This window comes from Sprattus sprattus (genome assembly GCF_963457725.1).
Source record: "Sprattus sprattus genome assembly, chromosome: 3".
NCBI classification, from domain to species: domain Eukaryota; kingdom Metazoa; phylum Chordata; class Actinopteri; order Clupeiformes; family Clupeidae; genus Sprattus; species Sprattus sprattus.
The window spans coordinates 15,188,662-15,206,846 of NC_137922.1; the positions used below are offsets into that span (position 1 = coordinate 15,188,662).

The 18,185-nt window shown below is 43.2% G+C and overlaps 2 protein-coding genes across 2 annotated transcripts in view; both read left to right on the forward strand.

The window, feature by feature from the left end:
- Positions 1 to 3,757: 3,757 nt before the first annotated feature.
- LOC308362638 (E3 ubiquitin/ISG15 ligase TRIM25-like) lies at positions 3,758 to 4,366 on the forward strand (the record flags this gene model as incomplete). Its single annotated transcript, XM_080835369.1, has 1 exon — positions 3,758 to 4,366. The coding sequence occupies one exon, from the start codon at positions 3,758 to 3,760 to the stop codon at positions 4,364 to 4,366; it is 609 nt and encodes a 202-aa protein (XP_080691495.1).
- Positions 4,367 to 5,565: 1,199 nt separating this feature from the next.
- LOC308362639 (importin subunit alpha-4-like) overlaps positions 5,566 to 18,185 on the forward strand; it is a gene marked incomplete at both ends in the record, with an annotated part of 35,293 nt that continues 22,673 nt past the window's right edge. Inside the window, 10 exon segments of the mRNA XM_080835370.1 lie at positions 5,566 to 5,649; positions 5,865 to 6,098; positions 6,193 to 6,349; positions 9,201 to 9,428; positions 9,846 to 9,862; positions 10,459 to 10,488; positions 10,793 to 10,833; positions 11,073 to 11,168; positions 15,845 to 15,930; positions 16,189 to 16,275. Coding sequence (XP_080691496.1) covers positions 5,566 to 5,649; positions 5,865 to 6,098; positions 6,193 to 6,349; positions 9,201 to 9,428; positions 9,846 to 9,862; positions 10,459 to 10,488; positions 10,793 to 10,833; positions 11,073 to 11,168; positions 15,845 to 15,930; positions 16,189 to 16,275 — 1,060 coding nt within the window.

An 18,185-nucleotide genomic window follows, 5' to 3' on the forward strand; every position in this document is an offset into this window, starting at 1 on the left:
CAAGCTACTGACAAGGATTTCCGACTGGTGGCAATGGTAAAGGACACACTGCACAAACTAGGCTTAAAATGATGATGACTGACATCCTGACACAAACCAGAGAAGAGCTCATAAAGTGTGAGTAGCAGATACAAAATTATTTTTGTGTTATGAATGTTATGTAAATTCATTGTCAGCCTAAGATTCCACTATCTCAAAGGAAGTTCGAGTTTAAGTAGTTTAACCAGTTCCAGTTCAATTTCTCTTCCGGCACTTCCTAAGAAACGAAACTTTGCCCCATTAGCAGCTGTGTGCGTGAGGTAGAGTCTGTGTGGCATAAGCTGAGGAAAATGGCTGAAGCTTTTGAGAAAGACCAAGATCCATTTCGCTGTTCAGTGTGTCTGGAGGACCCACTAAGGGATCCAGTCACTATTCCATGTCGACACAATTACTGTATGAGCTGCATTAGTGGCTGCTGGGATCAGGAAGATCAGAAGGGTGAGTACAGCTGTCCACAGTGCAGAGAGAGATTCAGCCCAAGGCCTGCTCTGAGGAAAAGCACCATGTTAGCTGAACTGATGGACAAAATGAAGGTGACTGGGATCCAGGCTGATCCACCTGCACCCTGCTATGCTGAACCAGGAGACGTGGAGTGTGACCTCTGCTCTGAGAGAAAACTCAAGGCTGTCAAATCCTGTTTGGTGTGCCTGATCTCTCTTTGTCAAACGCACGTCGAGCCTCACTACAACATCCCTGCCTTAAAGAAGCACAAGCTGGAGAGGTGAGATCTCAATTGCAGTCTGAAATAATTATGGCAGTGTGTAGAATTTAGGGGGGTCTATTAGCAGTATTCATAATTATGCTTTTATTAATCACCTACAACTACGAATTGAGTTTTCATGAGCCGTTCATATCTACATTGGAGCAGGATGACATAGGGAACACTGGCTCTAGAGAGGGCCTTCAGTGTTTTTATGTTGAAATGGCAGCTTGAATTCAATGGTGACCAGTTGGAAGACAGAAAGGGAACTCAACTTTTGTCAAGTGGAGGATCATACTTATTATTTAGCACAAGAAAAAGCAAGGGAGCGTGAATCCTTGTTAAAGAAGCGAAAATATGAAGTAATACGAAATCAGGTCAGGCGACGGCAGAAAAGGATAATTATTGGTGTGGCAGCTGAAGTTTCCTGAATTGTGCAGGACAGGTAATTTAGCCTACCAAGCTGAATGTAATTTGTTGTTTGATAGCTTTAGCTAGAACATGGCCATAGTTACCAACACAAGTAACCCTATTTTCTGTGTTGATGTTAAAAAATATTTAATTGCTACCAGGATTTTTAATTTTACATTCATGCGCCAAAACTAGAATTGAACTTAGCTTTTTGGACTCAACAGACTCGGTGATGTTACTGGGATCAGCCCACAGCTGCTGAGAATTACTGCCAATAAAAGTGTAAAGCTTAGGAGCTCATGTCAGCCAACAACAATCAAGCTTCACAAGTTTCAGTCCATGGAAGCTATAACTTTAGTTTTACAGATTAAATAGCTAAACACACATGTCTAAACATCTCTCTAAAGTAACCTCATCACTTGATATATTATGGCTACTGGCACCTGTCTGACAGGGTACATTGTCCTACACGTTTGAAAGAAAGGGGTAAGGGAGGGGAGGGGCTAGATGCCACTAAATCCTACACACTACAACTTTAAGTCATACAAGCATTAAGTAACTCAGATATACTGTAACTCAGACATAAGATCACAGATACAAAAGGACAGTCATATAAAATAATGATGGGTGGGAATAGACTACTAAGAGGTTTTTTTATACATTTTGTGTTATACAATTTTGCCTTGGATAAATACAGGAAGTAGGTTTGGATAAAAGATAAAACAGTCAATGTAACTTCCAACCCAGCTCCCATACCCAGCTTGATCTGAATCACTGAATAACCAAGTCCTCTGTTTTGGTGTTGCCTTGTCTTACTGCTGCCTGTGTTTCTATTGTTCAAATTACTGTAGCCTAAAGGCAACAGTTTGAGCAGGTTTCTGTCTCTGGATGGTTGTGTTCCTTTTGAAAAGTTATCTTTGTTATTTTTTTTTTTTTTACCAATTATTATATGCAGTTAACTTAAAATCTTTCGATTTGAACGCCGACAACACAAAAATAAAACATCACAAAGTGCAAACAAACTTGACTTGGTGTCCTCATGAGTTGGAATGTCATTCAAGTTGTCAGCCATATGATACTAAGTGCAAAAGCATTACATACTATGTGATGTATATATACCTTTGAATGTGATGTCTATAGAACTGGCAACTTCAGAATTCTTCATGTTTCTAGAGACAACAAGGTGGAGGGGATACAACGACCTAAAACAGGCCTGATAGGGTCCCCTGCATATTGAGTTCAGTCAACGCTGAAGGTGACTCCTGAGTGTGCTGACGGGAGATGTGTTTAGTGAATGTAGATCTCATCACACGGACAGCTTTGGGATGGGCTGAGGACGAAGAGTACGTTTAGGGTTGGTTGAAACTGCAGAGTATAATTCACATCCCCTTTATCACAGTGCAAGCATAATTCGCACCCGCCAAAATTCCACACTAGATTCCACTGTCACTGCAGATTTACAGTGGAGCTAGAATGCCATTGGTGCTACATCTTCACGGCGATTGTTGCTACAAGAGCCTAAATCAAGGCCTTTGTAAACTGACGCAGCTACAACAAGAGTTTTAGAGCAGTCGCCGAGTCTCTGTCTATAATGTCTCTGACACAATGTACCTCCATACTGCACACTTGTGGGGCTATGAAGTAAAAATGCACATTCTAGGTGGATCTAGGCTGGGACATTATAGACAGACAGACAGAGGCCCCATAAACACGAGTAAAGATTATGGGTAGTCTTTGCATTTACAAGGAAAGTGATCTGCAATCCCTGACAAAAGCATCCAAAAGGGCATCTTAACTTTTCACTGATTGAAAAAAACATAGATACATAATACAGTACATTCAGCATAAAGTGTTGCCCTGTTAAACAATAGTAGCCTACATACCATCATATGCATCAAACACACTAAACGAAATTATATCCATTTCATAAACAAGTCTGCACAAAAGATATTACCGTCAGAGGAAACAAAGCACATAAGGTTAAAAATAGAAGAAAGGGACCGTTTGAATGTGTTGTGATGAGGTGCCTCTACAGGGTTAATTCTCTGCTGTCCGCCCGGCTGCTGAAAGCACTACTGATTCCTTTTACTTTCACTTTCTCCTCCCCTCAGAACATAGCACTGATTTAACACACGTCCACATGCTGGAATGTAAGGATTGTGTAAAACCATGAAATGAAAGATAGTGAGAAAGAGAGCTGGATTGTGTATATATCATGACATGTCATAATTCTCCCTGTCCTGCCTTTCACATTTCCCCTCTAACTCTACCTGCAGGCTCCACCCCCATCTCTAGCTCAGCAGCACTTCCTAAGAAACGAAACTTAGCAGCTGTTAGCGTGAGGTGGAGCCTGTGCGGCATAAGCTGAGGAAAATGGCTGAAGTTGTTAGACGTTTCATTCTATGTCGCATTACCCTGTGCGAGCACATTTCAAAGTTATGAATGTAATGTAAATTCAATGTCAGCCTAAGATTCAACCGTCGCAAGGAAACCAGTTTAACTAGTTCCAGTTCAATTTCTCCCCACAGCACTTCCTCAGAAACGAAACTTTGCCCCAATAGAAGCTGTGTCCGTGAGGTGGACCCTGTGCGGCATAAGCTGAGGAAAATGGCTGAAGCTTTTGAGAAAGACCAAGATCCATTTCGCTGTTCAGTGTGTCTTGACCCACTAATGGATCCAGTCACTATTCCATGTGGACACAGTTACTGTATGAGCTGCATTAGTGGCTGCTGGGATCAGGAAGATCAGAAGGGTGAGTACAGCTGTCCACAGTGCAGAGAGAGATTCAGCCCAAGGCCTGCTCTGAGGAAAAGCACCATGTTAGCTGAACTGATGGACAAAATGAAGGTGACTGGGATCCAGGCTGATCCACCTGCACCCTGCTATGCTGAACCAGGAGACGTGGAGTGTGACCTCTGCTCTGAGAGAAAACTCAAGGCTGTCAAATCCTGTTTGGTGTGCCTGATCTCTCTTTGTCAAACGCACGTCGAGCCTCACTACAACATCCCTGCCTTAAAGAAGCACAAGCTGGTCCCAGCCTCCACAGATCTCCAGCAGAAGATCTGCTCTCAGCATGACAGGCTGATTGAGGTTTTTTGTTGTACTGACCAAAAGTGTATCTGCATGTTGTGCATCATGGATGAGCACAAAGGCCACAACACAGTTTCAGCTGCAGCAGAACGGAAGGAGAGAGAGGTGAGATCTCAATTTGCATGAGTCTGAAATAATAATTAAAGGTGCAGTGAGTAGGATTTAGGGGGATCTATTAGCAGTATTCATATTTATGCTTAGTGTATAATCACCTACAACTATGAATTGAGTTTTCATTAGCTGAGAATGAGCCCTTCATATCTACATTGGAGCAGGATGACATGTTGTAGCACAGAAAAGACAACACTGGCTTTAGAGAGGACATTCAGTGTTTTTATGTTGAAGTGGCAGTTTGAATTCAATGGTGACCTGTTGGAAGTGAGAAGGGGAACTCAAATGTTGTCAAGTGGATGAGAATACTTATTATTTAGCACAAGAAAAAGCAAGGGAGTGTGAATCCTCGTCAAAGAAGTGAAAATATTAAGTAATATGAAATCAGGACAGGCAGTGGCTGAAAACAAGTATAAACATTGGTGTGGCAGCCGAAGTTGCCTGTTTTTTGATGGACAGGTAATTTAGCCTACCAATATGAATGTCAATTGTTGTATGATAGCTTTAGTTAGAACATGGCTATAGTTACCAACACAACACAAGTAACCATTAGTAAAACTAGAATTGAACCTAGCTTTTTGGACTCAAAAGACCTGGTGATGTTACTGGGATCAGCCCACAGCTGCTGAGAATTACTTCTAGTAGTGTAAAGCTTTGTAGCTCATGTCAGCCAACAACAATCAAACTTCACAAGTTACAGTCCATGAAAGCTATAACTTTAGTTTAACAGATTAAATGACTGAAAACAATATCTAAATATCTCTCTAAAGTAAGCTCATCACTTGATATATAATGTCTACTCAATGCGGTCGTAGATGAGGAAATCATTTTGGAAGTGGCTGCTGGCACCTGACCGACACCGTCCATTCTCGTACACGCCTGGAAAGAAAGGGGGTGAGGAGGGAAGGGGCTAGACGCCACTAAATCCCACACACTGCACTATTAAGTCAACTACTACTAGCACGTGATAGAAAGAGCTTCATGATGTAACTCATACTGTAACTCAGTCATAAGATCACAGATACAAAAGGACAGTCATACAAAATAATGATGGCTGGGAATAGACTTTTAAAAGTTTTTTTTTATACATTTTGTTTTATACAATTGTATAAATATTTGGCCTACCACGCCACCTTTCACATAATGAGTGATGATGAAGTGCTGTCAGATTTTGATTTGATAAATTCAAATAAATTCAATAGAAACAGCTGGGGATGACAAAGGAGGAATTCCTGCAGAGAATCCAGGAGAGAGAGAAGGAGCTGCGGGAGTTAAGGGAGGCTGTGGCATCTTACAAGGTGAGTAATCATTTACACTTTATACTGCTTCAGTACATCAATGGGGACAGGTGACATTTGAGTCATCCAGTGAAGTGGCAGTAAGAGCTGCCAGTGGGCACCACTAGCTTGGTCTATTCTGTTCTATTCTTCTGTGCAAATCAAAAGCTATCCAGTTGTAGCTATGAGTGGGCACCTTCACATGGATCTCTCTCTCTCTCTCTCTCCCTGGGCAGCACTCTGCAGAGGAGGCAGAGGAGCACAGTTATAGGATCTTCACTGAGCTGCTGCAGTCCATTGAGAGAAGACGCTCTGAAGTGAAAGAGCAGATCAGAGCTCAGCAGAAGACAGCAATGAGAGAAGCTGAAGACATTTTGGAGAAACTGGAGCAGGAGATCGCTGAGCTGAGGAGAGGAGATACTCAACTAGAGGAACTCTCGTGTGAGGAGGACCACGTCAATTTCATCCAGGTAGCTTGATTCAACACTGCCAGAGATTCCCCTCTTCTACCCACCATGCTATTGTCTATAGATGATCATTCTTTTTATTTTCTTCTCTTTGTAGAGTTTCCAGGCCCTCCAGTCCTTTGTATCCAAGACTTCACCTGGCATCACTCTCAGTACACAACTGCCCTTTGAGGACCTGAAGGATTCTCTCTCTGCTTTGAAAAATAAAGTAGAAGAACTCTGCAAGCAGGACATGATGAAGATATCTGGAGAGGGTAAATGAAAAGCAGAGGACATCTTGTCACAGGGTTATGTTATTTTTTTCTACTTAACGAATTATAACAGATAAAGGAAAAAACGAGACTGACAAAATGGTGGGGAATTCAAGAACAGAAATGTATTGAAGACTGTGTCACTGTGTTTGAGTTGTTACTGTGCAGTGTGTTATCTAACTGTCTTATCAACATGCACAGCTTTGTGATGGCACAGTCAAGGTCCAGGGTTATTGCCTCAGAGACCTTAAAAGACTCACACATGTCATATAATGTTACATTTGAATTTACGTTAATTAGTTTAATTTAAATTAATGGTGCCCTCACCAAGAGATCAGTGATCGTACATATATCCAGAGCGTAGCCTTTCCAAATAAATCTGAACAGTCATTTTCTCATGTCTTACTCCTTTCCCTCTCAAGGAGGCCTAACCACTTATTAGTTTTTCTTCTATTAACAGTTTTTGGTAATCCTAGGTTAGTCATTTAACAGTTAGAGACTGAAATAAACCATCTATACAATCACTGGAATCCTATAATATGTTTATTCATATGTATAAGGCTTGGATTGCTTGCCTGACAGATTATTTCCCTTCTCTCCTTCATTCAACCTAACACCACTATCTGTCTCTATAGTGACAACGACAGAGATCATCTTGTCCCAGGAGCCACAAACCAGAGAGGAGTTCTTAAAGAGTAAGTAGCAAATTGCCAAAAAAAAACACTGGTATGGTTTTTATTGATATGTTTGTGACCAATCAAAATGGGCGAGAGGTCCTTATGTTTGATTATGGATGAGATGAGGAGCCAGAGAGTGAGAAAAAGGGGACAGTGAAGGTGTTAGAGGACGTGTCCGAATTTGGTTTGATTGTGGATGTTAGATAGAGAGATGAAACAACTATGACCCTATTTTGAATGTATGCACATTGCAGCAGCTACATGTGTGTGACCTTGGGTGTGGCCTTGTGTGTGACCTTGAGTGTGCTTTTCTCTGTACTCACACCAGATTTCTGTCAGCTGTCACTGGATCCAAACACGGCATCCAGATCCCTCTCACTGTCTGAGGGGAACAGAAAGGTAACACATGGAGAGGAGCAGCCATATCCAGATCATCCAGACAGATTTGAATCATATGATCAAGTGTTGTGTGAACAGGGGTTTTGTGGATGCTTTTAATGGGAGGTCGAGATGAGTTCGGAGAACAACATTATGGTTAAAATTGCTGTCGCTTACAAAGGCATAACTGGGAGAAATGAAAGTGAGTTTGGAGTGAGAAATGATAAAGCATGGTGTTTGCGCTGTGATACAGGAACATGTACTTTCTGGCACAAATCCCACCAAATAGGAGTGTATGTGGATCACAGGGCAGGAACTCTGTCCTTTTACAATGTCTGACGAAATTACCCTCCTACACAAAGAACAGACAACATTCACTGAACCACTCTATCCTGGGTTCTGGGTGTATGATGATCTGTAAAAATGTGTTCAGCATAATAATTTTGTCAAATTATCAATTCAAAACAACATTACAAAAAAGAAAGGGGTAGAGAAATAATAATTATAATAACAAAAGTTTATTTATGTAGCACCTTTCATGCAAAATAATGCAGCTCAAAGTGCTTTACTGCAAATACTTAAAAATAGACATCAAATAAACATAAAAACTAGGATATAGTGCAAAACAAATAAAGAAAAGAAAGAAAGAAAGAATAATAATGATTATTAAAATTAGCATGAAAACAGTGTGCATGAAAATTGAATGCATAAAATGCATAGCATAAGTTAGAAAATAAAATATTTCACCACTAGTGAATATAAGCAAACAGGCTATGAAAAAAATATGTCTTTGCGGTCCTCTTGGTCTTTCACTCAAAATATTCACAAAAATCGTACCTTTTCATTGAAGTAAAATTATTGAAAGAAGAAAAAACTGTTGACATTAAATAAATATTTTTCCTCAAAACAGGTGTGACACAACTATTGGCACCCCTAGAAAAATCTTATAATTAAAATCTAACTGAAGTATATTTCCAGTCATGTTGTACTTTTTTAAGTTCACCTGGTTGATCAGGAACTCTTAAGAGGTCAACCATGACTTCTTGTTCCACTGATGACAAATATGAGGTGACACAGGCCAAATTTCATTAGTCATTCATCTCTAAGGGAAAGACCTAAGAACACAGTGACGATGTGCGATTAAAAGTTGTTGAGCTGCAAAAATCAAGAAAGGGACACAAGAACATCTCTAAACAGTTGAAAATACCCATTTCCGCTATCATGGAAATAATTAAGAAGTTTAAAACGACAGGAGATGTTAAGAATCAGCCTGGAAGAGGACGTGTCTGTGCATTGACCCCACGCCCTGTGAGGAAGATGGTTCGACTGGCAAAATAATCTCCAAGGATCACAGCTGGTCCTAGCCCATTAAAAACGTTGTCTATAAGGAGAAGGACCTTAAAGTCAATTCTAAAGGTTACTGGAAGCCAGTGCAGAGCAGCTAAAACTGGACTAATGTGCTCTCTCCTTGGTTCTGGTTAACAGCCGAGCTGCAGAGTTTTTAATGAGCTGAAGTCTCTCACTTGTTTTTTTCGGGAGGCCAGTAAGAAGTTCATTACAATAATCAAGCCGGCTTGAAATAAAGGCATGAATCAGTTTTTCAGCATCTTTTTGATTTACAAATGGCAGGGCTTTAGCTAAGTTTTTAAGGTGGAAGAATGATGTTTTAGTCACCTTGTTAATGTGATACTTGAAGCTTAAATCTAAATCTAAAATAACACCAAGACTTGTAACCTCAGATTAAATCCAGGGAGTTAATTTCCCCACATTTTTAAACAGCATTTCTCTTTTTGTTTTAGGGCCGACTAGTAGGATCTCAGGGCAGTCCAGAGTCAGCACCGCGCTGAATTGCGTAGGCAAGGCGTGCAGTCGCTACCAGCCAGTGTGGCAGGCACTCGCCTTCTCCCGTTCATGCACTGAGACTGATTTGCGCAAGTCTGTCCCTGGGAAACACTCCTCAATAGCCGTTGTGACGTGTGGCTCCGCCCACATCCAGGAAGTTCCAGACTGCAGGAAACACAACACACGTGATTAGGCAAACTCACCTGCCATTAAGCAGGCGAAACTAGTGGCACACAACAAAATGGAGTGGGATAACAAACTTCCCTTTGCACGGCAATCGTAGAGCGTTAAACAATCAGCCTCGGAACCAGCCAATCCACCGTGTCCGGAGTAGTAACCAGTGTCCTCGCTCGATCTGCCTTCAGCTGAAAACACAGGGGAGACAATATGCTAGTATGTGACGCTACATCTCCCCAGGTACCCACACGCAAATATAGAACAAATACATCCTATTCGGGAATACTTAGCTTGCGTTGTGTTACATCCGTTGAGTCGTGATTGCCAGGGTCAGTCATATGGATCTCCGCCTCTCGTTCGTCTCCCGTGTCAATGTCCACCGCCAGTTCTCCCCCCTCATCGTTTGCACTACCCTCTTTATACAGGGAAGGGACCTATCCCCGTGAGCTACTCCACTTGCAGCCCATCACGCTAATTGTCATGCAATTGGCGATTAGATTATCCGCAAGCGTTTGCAGCCCCACCTCCATCTCATAACAACGCAACCAATACAAAAGTCCGTCAGTCCATTGCATAGTATTATGAACCCCGTTCCCCAAGTCCTCAAACAAGAAGTCCAGTTCGTAATACACTTGACATTACAATAAATAATTGCAATTGCACAGTACACTTCACATAGTTTGTCTCCATTCTCTTTCAGCTGCCCGACAGATTCTCTTACTCTCATTAACATAGTTATTGTTTAACCAAGGGGAGATTCTGTCATTAAACCTCTTTTTAGTCTTTAGTGGAGCACCAGTATGTAAAGCAGATGACAAGGTATTGCTGAATTCCTCAACCATGTTATTTAAGGAGCAGTCATAACTGTATGGCTCATACAATCTCATTATATTAGTGGAATTTGCTTCAGCCTTATCATCTATGAATTGCTTTAGAACCAAAAAATCCATTTTAGTCTTAGTTTAGATTAGGTTGGCATCAAAAAAGGTTGGCTCTGTATAGTTGAAACTCATCTCTTCTCCTTTTGTTCCATTTCAGCTAAATGTAACACTAGACACCATCCTACAGGTAAGCAAAGCTTTCCCACTCGTTCTCACTCTAGATCTGTCTGTCCGTCTGTGTGTATGAGAATTTGTGGATGAAGAGTCAGGGATGCCCAGTTGAGTGTGAAGGGCATTGTATAATGACCGATTTAGGGCAGATGGATATGTGTGTGTGTTTTTTTTCTCCAGTTGCATTTGCTATGTGCACTTGTTGATGATGCTGGCCAAGTCCTAAGAATTTTGCTGTGCTGAAGCAATTTGGTGCATGCAACAATAAACACTTTGACTTTGTTCATTTTTCTTCCCCCCCTGCTCTCTTTGGATTCTAGAATGCCACCAGTGAAAATTCAGGAGCCGTGCAGGCAGCCAGGTAAGAGCCTCTCCCTACCCCTAACCTGCCCAGAGCAGCTTTCACTGTAAGTGTCTATTGGGGGGGGGGGGGGTGGCGACCCATATGTTTTCTCAGTTAAGATGTCTCTTATGTGAATGTATGATTGCCATAACTAACTGACTGCAAGTGCTGTACCTATGCACAGACATTTTCTGCTCAAAGTTCAATCAGACTGTGTGCTTTCAACTCACTGCAACTCTTGTCTCCTTCCTCTGCAGAAAATTACTCTCCAGTGATAGAAACCCACCCATCGATGACTTGATAAAATCTGGAATCCTCCCCATTCTAGTGAAATGCCTGGAAAGGGATGACAAGTAAGTGTACTGAATAGCATCAACCTGGCTTAACTGTGTGTGTGTGTGTGTGTGTGTGTGTGTTGTGGTTAAAGTGAATGATGGTGGAGGGAGATTATGGGAGAATGAAAGTGAAAGAGAGAAAGGAGCAAGGAAGCCCCTTAAAGCTAGCCTGACGATGTCATACTCATAATTCTAGTCAGAATATGAGTCTGATACTGCTCAATTGAGCTGTGATTATGGGGCGTGTTTCAACAAACTAGGAAAGAAAATGCCTCTTCGCTCAATTGGATACCTAGAACCAATCAGAGCAACATAGTATGACCATCTGATACATTAAACTTTTACCGGATCCCGTAGGAAGGACGGCAAAAACATCTTTTTGATCGACAAATGCCTTGCATTTCTCTGTTCCTCTTTCAAAATGAATGCGCTGTCAATATCTGTGAGATATGCATGCTCACGTTATACTTATTAGCAGCGAGGCTAGCTAGCTACTATGTGTTTTATATGAATTTTTGGTCAAAGCGTTAGCAATAACCTAGCAATAATGGTCTAGAGAGCTTCAGTAAAGACCTACAATACTCTGCAACATTCGTGTAGCACAACTAACTGAGTCAATGTAGACATATAAAAAGTAGTGTATATAGCTTAATTCACATCAAATATTTCCCACTAACAGGCTCCCGAGACGCCGCCATCTTGGTACGATTTCGAAACTACCGTTAATTCAACTCAAGCCATCTGTCCATCATCGTATAAAGCCCGCCCTGACAATTTGATTGGCTAGATCCATTTAGGATATGTGATAATTTTTCCCCAACAGAGCAGTGCCAGACCGAACTTCCAGACCAAAACGTTTGTGGGCGGGGTTCGGTCTGGTATCCAGGCTACGTCAAGGCTGCCTAATTAGGGGCCCGCGGGCCAAATGTTGAACAAATATCTCAATTTTAAATACAAAGAGGAAATTAAAAAAACATCGCAAATTTCACCGCAACTTTTTGGAAAAGCCCCCTCAAAATCAGTAATTTTTGGCCGCAACTATGACAAAAAAGGCCCGAGAAATTCTGGGGGGACTGGTATATACAGTAGTGCTTCGAGTGTGGAAAAGGCCTGTCCAGCACTTCAGTGTTTGTTTTGTCTGGCACTCACAGGTCCAGTCCTTGAGTCCTCAGGTCTCAGTCCACCTTACTCTACCTTACTCTGGTGTAGTTGTGAGGGATCTGCCTTGAATTGAAACTGGTCTGATCTTTAGGATTTTTAAGATAATGCTTGGTTTACTTCACAAATACCACTAGTCTGTGTCAACACTCACTCAGCCTAATCAGATTATGAAGAGCGAAAGGCCCGTTTTTGAAAATAGTTTTGAATATATGTCGTGCCCAGCACTCACGCTCAGGTCACTGATCCTCCCAGGTCACAGACAATACACGGAGCAGAGTAGGCTTATAAAAAGGTTCATTTTAGATAAGACAGGACTGTGGCACAGAACATATGTATTGGAACCCCCACTAGGTGCTAGGACAAATCACCCCTTGGCCAGTTATGGTTAAACCAGAATGCCCCCCACACAACAGTGTTCACCCCACCGCAAGGTACCTGCTACAGGTATTATGCATAAACAGGTTTAAGCCCAAAGCCCACAGCAAAGTCACAGCAAAAAAGCAAAGCAACACCCCACAGCAAAGAGGAGAGTGGTCTCCAGCCAGACAACAGCTAAACAATAGTGATCTTGGTACACACACTTAGCAGTTCCTTGCTCTTCCCCCCACAGCCTGAAGTAATGGAAAATATAAGTGGGTACTGGTCGGTCTGTCCCCACCGACCAGTATTAAAATCAATGTCAAAGGCAGTCCATCCAGTCAGCAACGTGACTTGAGTAGGCGAGGCGTGCAGTCACTACCGGCCAGTATGTCAGGCACTCGGATCTGCTGTTCAAACACAGCGACTGGTCTGCGCACCGTCGGTCCCTGGGGAACACTCCAGTAATACCACTGGTTGCGTGCGGCTCTGCCCACCTCGAAGAAGTTCCAGACTGCAGGAAACACAAGGCAAGACAAGAAATGCTTTAGGCAAACTCATACGCCATTAGTCATTTAGCAGACGCTTTTGTCCAAAGCGACGTACAAGGGAGAGAACAATCAAGCTAAGAGCATTGAAACCTGGTGTAACAATAAATATTGCTTATTTTTTTTCCAAAAAATAGAAAACGACGTAGAAAGAAAAAGAAGTGCGGGCCTGTTACTGCTTAAGTGCAGGTTAAGCCAAGGTGCCAGTTAGGAAGGGAGGTGCTCTCTGAAGAGTTGGGTCTTCAGGAGCTTCTTGAAGATAGAAAGGGACGCCCCTGCTCTGGTAGTGCTAGGCAGGTCGTTCCACCAACGTGGAACTACAACTGAAAATAGTCTGGATTGGCGTGCTGGCACCGGGGGCAGTGCCAGAAGACGCTCACTGGATGAGCGCAGCGTCCTGGGTGTAACATTTGCCCTTACAAGAGCATTTAGGCAGGTGGGAGCAGACCCAGTAAGCACTTTGTAGGCAAGCATAAGTGACTTGAATTTGATGCGAGCAGCTACCGGCAGCCAGTGGAGCTCAGTGAGTAGCGCGCCGCCACGTTCTGGATCATCTGTAGTGGTTTTACCACGCATGCTGGCAGGCCCGTTAGGAGGGCGTTGCAGTAGTCGAGGCGGGAACTCACCAAGGTTTGCACCAGCAGCTGGGTGGCATACTGGGTTAGGTACGGCATGATTTTGCGGATGTTGTATAGCGCAAAGCGGCATGACCTGGCGACAGAGGCGATGTGGGCTGTGAAGGTTAGTTTGTCATCAATAATGACCCAGAGGTTTCTTGCTGTTTTGGATGGAGCCAGAGATAAAGAGTCAGTGTTGATGTTGATGTTGTGGTGGATGAACTGTTTGGCTGGGAAGACCATCAGTTTTGTTTTGGCCAGGTTCAGCTGAAGGTGGTGGTTTTTCATCCATGTGGATATATCAGCAAGACAGTCCGAGATCCGTGCAGTGTTGTCCTCAGGAGGGAAGGACAGAACCAGTTGAGTATCGTCGGCATAACAGTGGTAGGAAAAACCATGCGAGCGGATGATAGGGCCCAGCGAGGTGGTTTAGATGGCAAAGAGAAGTGGTCCCATTACCGACCCCTGGGGCACCCCAGTGGTGAGGTGGTGGGGTACAGATAGATGACCTTGCCATGACACCTTGAATGAGCGCCCAGTGAGGTACGATTCAAACCAGAAGTGCGCCTTGCCTGAGATGCCCATACTTGACAGTATGGACAGAAGGATGCGGTGGTTGACTGTATCAAACGCAGCTGATAGGTCAAGCAGGACGAGAACTGAGGATTGAGCTGCTGCTCTAGCTGTTTTTAAGGCTTCTGTCACAGATAGCAGGGCTGTTTCGGTGGAGTGACCGCTTTTGAATCCAGACTGGTTTGGATCGAGGAGATTGTTTGTTGACAGGAACTCTGTGACCTGTTTGGAGGCTGCCCTCTCAAGTGTTTTAGATAGGAGAGTGAGAAGTGAGACCGGTCGATAGTTTTCCACCTGAGTGGGATCGAGAGACGGCTTTTGAGCAGTGGCGTTTCCCGAGCCACTTTGAATGAAGAAGGAAATGTTGCAGAATTAAATGAGGCATTAATCACCTGTGTAATTGCCGATAAGACGGCAGGGGAAATGGCTTGAAGGATGTTGGATGGGATAGGGTCCAGCGGGCATGTAGTTGGACGGCTACCTGCTAGGATTTTGGAGACCACACTCTCAGTGAGAGGGGTGAAAGAGGGATCTCGTAGCAAATAACAAATCGAGTGAAATGACAAACTTCCCTTTGTCATTCAACCGTAGAATGTTAAACAGTCAGCCTCGGAACCAGCCAATACACCGCGTCCGGAGTAGTCCTCGCTCGATCCGTCATTACCATCTGAAAACGGAAGGGAGAGGTACACTGTATGCCAGTTTGTGCGGCTGCATATTCTCTGGTACCCACACAACAAGGGTAGAAACAAATACATCCCTTCCGGGAATACTTAGCGTTCGTTGTGTTTCATTTGTTGACTCGCCAGTTCCAGAGATCGTGTGGATCTCCGCCTCTCGTCTTCTCCCGTGTTGTATACACCATCAGTTCTCTGTCGCACCATCGTTTTGCACTGCCATCTTATGCAGGGAAGGGACCTATCCGTGAGCTTTTCCACCTGCAGTCCATCACGCTAATTGCCACGCAATTGGCGATTGGATTATTCGCAAGTGTTTGCAGCCCCACATCCCTCTCATAACAATGCACCCCAAAGCAATGCACACAATACATAAAAGTACATCAGTCCATTGCATAGTCTTATGAACCACGTTCCCCAAGGTCCCACACAAGCAGTCCAGTTCATAATACACATGAAATACAATTAATCATTCCCATTGCCCAGTACACATGACATAGATACGAAGTGCTTGGAAGCAGAGCCAAGGCTGTCGGAGGCTTTATCACACAGCGCCCCAGTGCACCTTGGGAAGGACCCAGACATGGCAGTTAGCCAAGAGAGGATGAAGGAAGGATTTGATGGTGGTGTTACACCAATATTGATCCTGGCAGGAGACTCATTTGTGTGTGTGTGTGTGTTTGTGGGGTGGTTGGTTATTGGTTTTTTCTCCGGTGGGAGTCTGGTATGAAACCCTCTCTGACCTCCTCACCTCTCTGCAGTCCCTCATTGCAGTTTGAAGCAGCTTGGGCCCTGACCAACATTGCATCCGGCACCTCCGCACAGACCCAGGCAGTGGTCAAATCCAGTAAGTGTGTGTGTGTGTCTGTGTGTATAAATGAGAGGGATGATAGGGAAAACGTTGTGGATGTTGAGTTACTCATGGGGAGTCAATAAGAGAGAGAATGTGCCTGAGCTGTACTGATAAAAGGCCACTTATACATACATTAACCACTATACTTCATTTACTTTTTTTTTTTAGTATGGTGCCTACTATGTCTATCATCTTACCATCCTATCATCCTTTTGTGTGTGTGTTTGTGTGTTCGTGTGTGCACGTGCACAGATGCTGTCCCCCTGTTCCTGTGGCTGCTTCACTCCCCCCACCAGAATGTGTGTGAACAGGCTGTGTGGGCGCTCGGCAAAATTATTTGTAAGTAGTGACTACAAATGAATCATCCAGCTCCGCAGCTGTGTGTGTGTGTGTGTGTGTGTGTGTGTGCGCGCGCCACTAAGAGAGATTATACAGAGCTGGCTGATTTCAAATCCTGGTTCAACAAGAACCAGCGCCGTCTAGTTATATTCTGTATCTAGGTTCTGATGCAGATTGCTGTTTGCAGTTGTCAGTTGTGATTATGCACCAACATCAAGAACATTCAGCACATTGACGTTGCTTTCATAGGCTGGGCAATGATGTACCTTCCCATAGGCACCGAAACATGCCATCAGAATTGTGTGGCTATGAGGCCACCTGCTCCAGACCTTGGGAAGAAACACAAGACTCTATGTGACTTTCTGTCCTCATAAGAAGTGTTTTTAGTATAGGATAAAGTATATAGTATTTTGTATATCACAACTATTTCTGCCAGTTTAGTTCCATAGTTTTGCAGTGTTCATAATGTACATTACAGGTACAAGAGTAATGACCACACATACAGTGCCACAGTATGTGAACCCCATAAGCACTTAAGAGTTTTCTGTAGTTTACCATGATTTTTAATTTTTTTCATCACCAATTTTCCACAGATGACATGTCAGGTTTATGTTTATCATTTGCATGTACTTGTTTAGAGGGAATTGTTTGAGTAGCCAAAAAAGTACATGAAACATGGAGTTAGTGTATTTTCAAAAGTAAGTGAACCCCCAGCTGCATTGGTAAAGTCAAGCAGGTAACAGATTGTCTGGGAAGTCCCGCCCCTCTTTTTCCGGCCAATTTGATTTTTCCTTCAAATTCAGTCTGGCAAGGCGGCTATACCAACTTAGTTCAGCATTGTAAGGATCCTTGGAGCCAATCACAAACTGGCTATTGGCTACCTGGTGCACCATTGGCGGCTACGTAACAAAATCGATGGCAAAGAGAGAAGCACGAAGCACAGCAAAACTTCGATACTGCTCATGCGGCTGTCGTGGATGATTTCAAAGGCAAGTTTTCTTTGAAAATAGAACAGAAACTTGCCCTGGAACAATTCATACAGAAAAAATATGTGTTTGCTTTATTACCGATCGTTGTATAGTTGTATAGTATCGTTGGTCTGATTGGTTAAAGGAGGGTCCAATTACGTGACTGAAGTGGACCGCCATTGAGTAGTTCGCCAGACTAACTGAGCAAATGAAATGCAGTGAAGGGGGCGGGGAATTCCCAGACAGATTATGGTAACAGATTCTGTGAAACATATTTGGGTGCTTAATTAGTCAATTAAGCAAACCAATCGACTGAGACATCCTTAGGAAAAGGGTTGGGCAACACAGATTAAAATAGAGAGGAAACTAACCAAACTACTGTAGTGCTAAGGTGTACCCACACAGATCAACAATGCCGAGAGGAAACAAGATAGCATCTGTGGTAAATGTACATGGGTCTACAATCAGACAAAAATTGTTGGTTTTGATCGTGACCAAATTATTCTACCTCGGACTCATCTGTCCAAAAAAGGGACTTCCAGAAGGCCATTGGTTTATCCAAGTGCTCTCTGGCAAAGTTGAAACGGGCAGTTTTGTTCTTTCTTGAGAGCAGAGGTTTCCTCCTAGCAACCCCATCATGAATGCCATGTCTATTCAATTTTCGTCTAGACCCATGTACATTTACCCCAGATGCTGCCAGAGAGGTCCGAAACTCTTTAGAGGTGTTGTGTGGGTTGACTTTTACCTAATTTATTCTTCTTCTGGTGCTTCTTGGTAATGGTATTGATGGGCGTCCACTTCTAGGCAGAGATGCGGCCATGTTGAATGCCCTCCATTTCCAAATAATTTGTCTTGGATGGATGGATGGAGCTGGAATCTTTTGGAGATGGTCTTATAGCTTCCCCAAGACTGATGGCCTGTCAGTACCTTCTTCCTGATGTT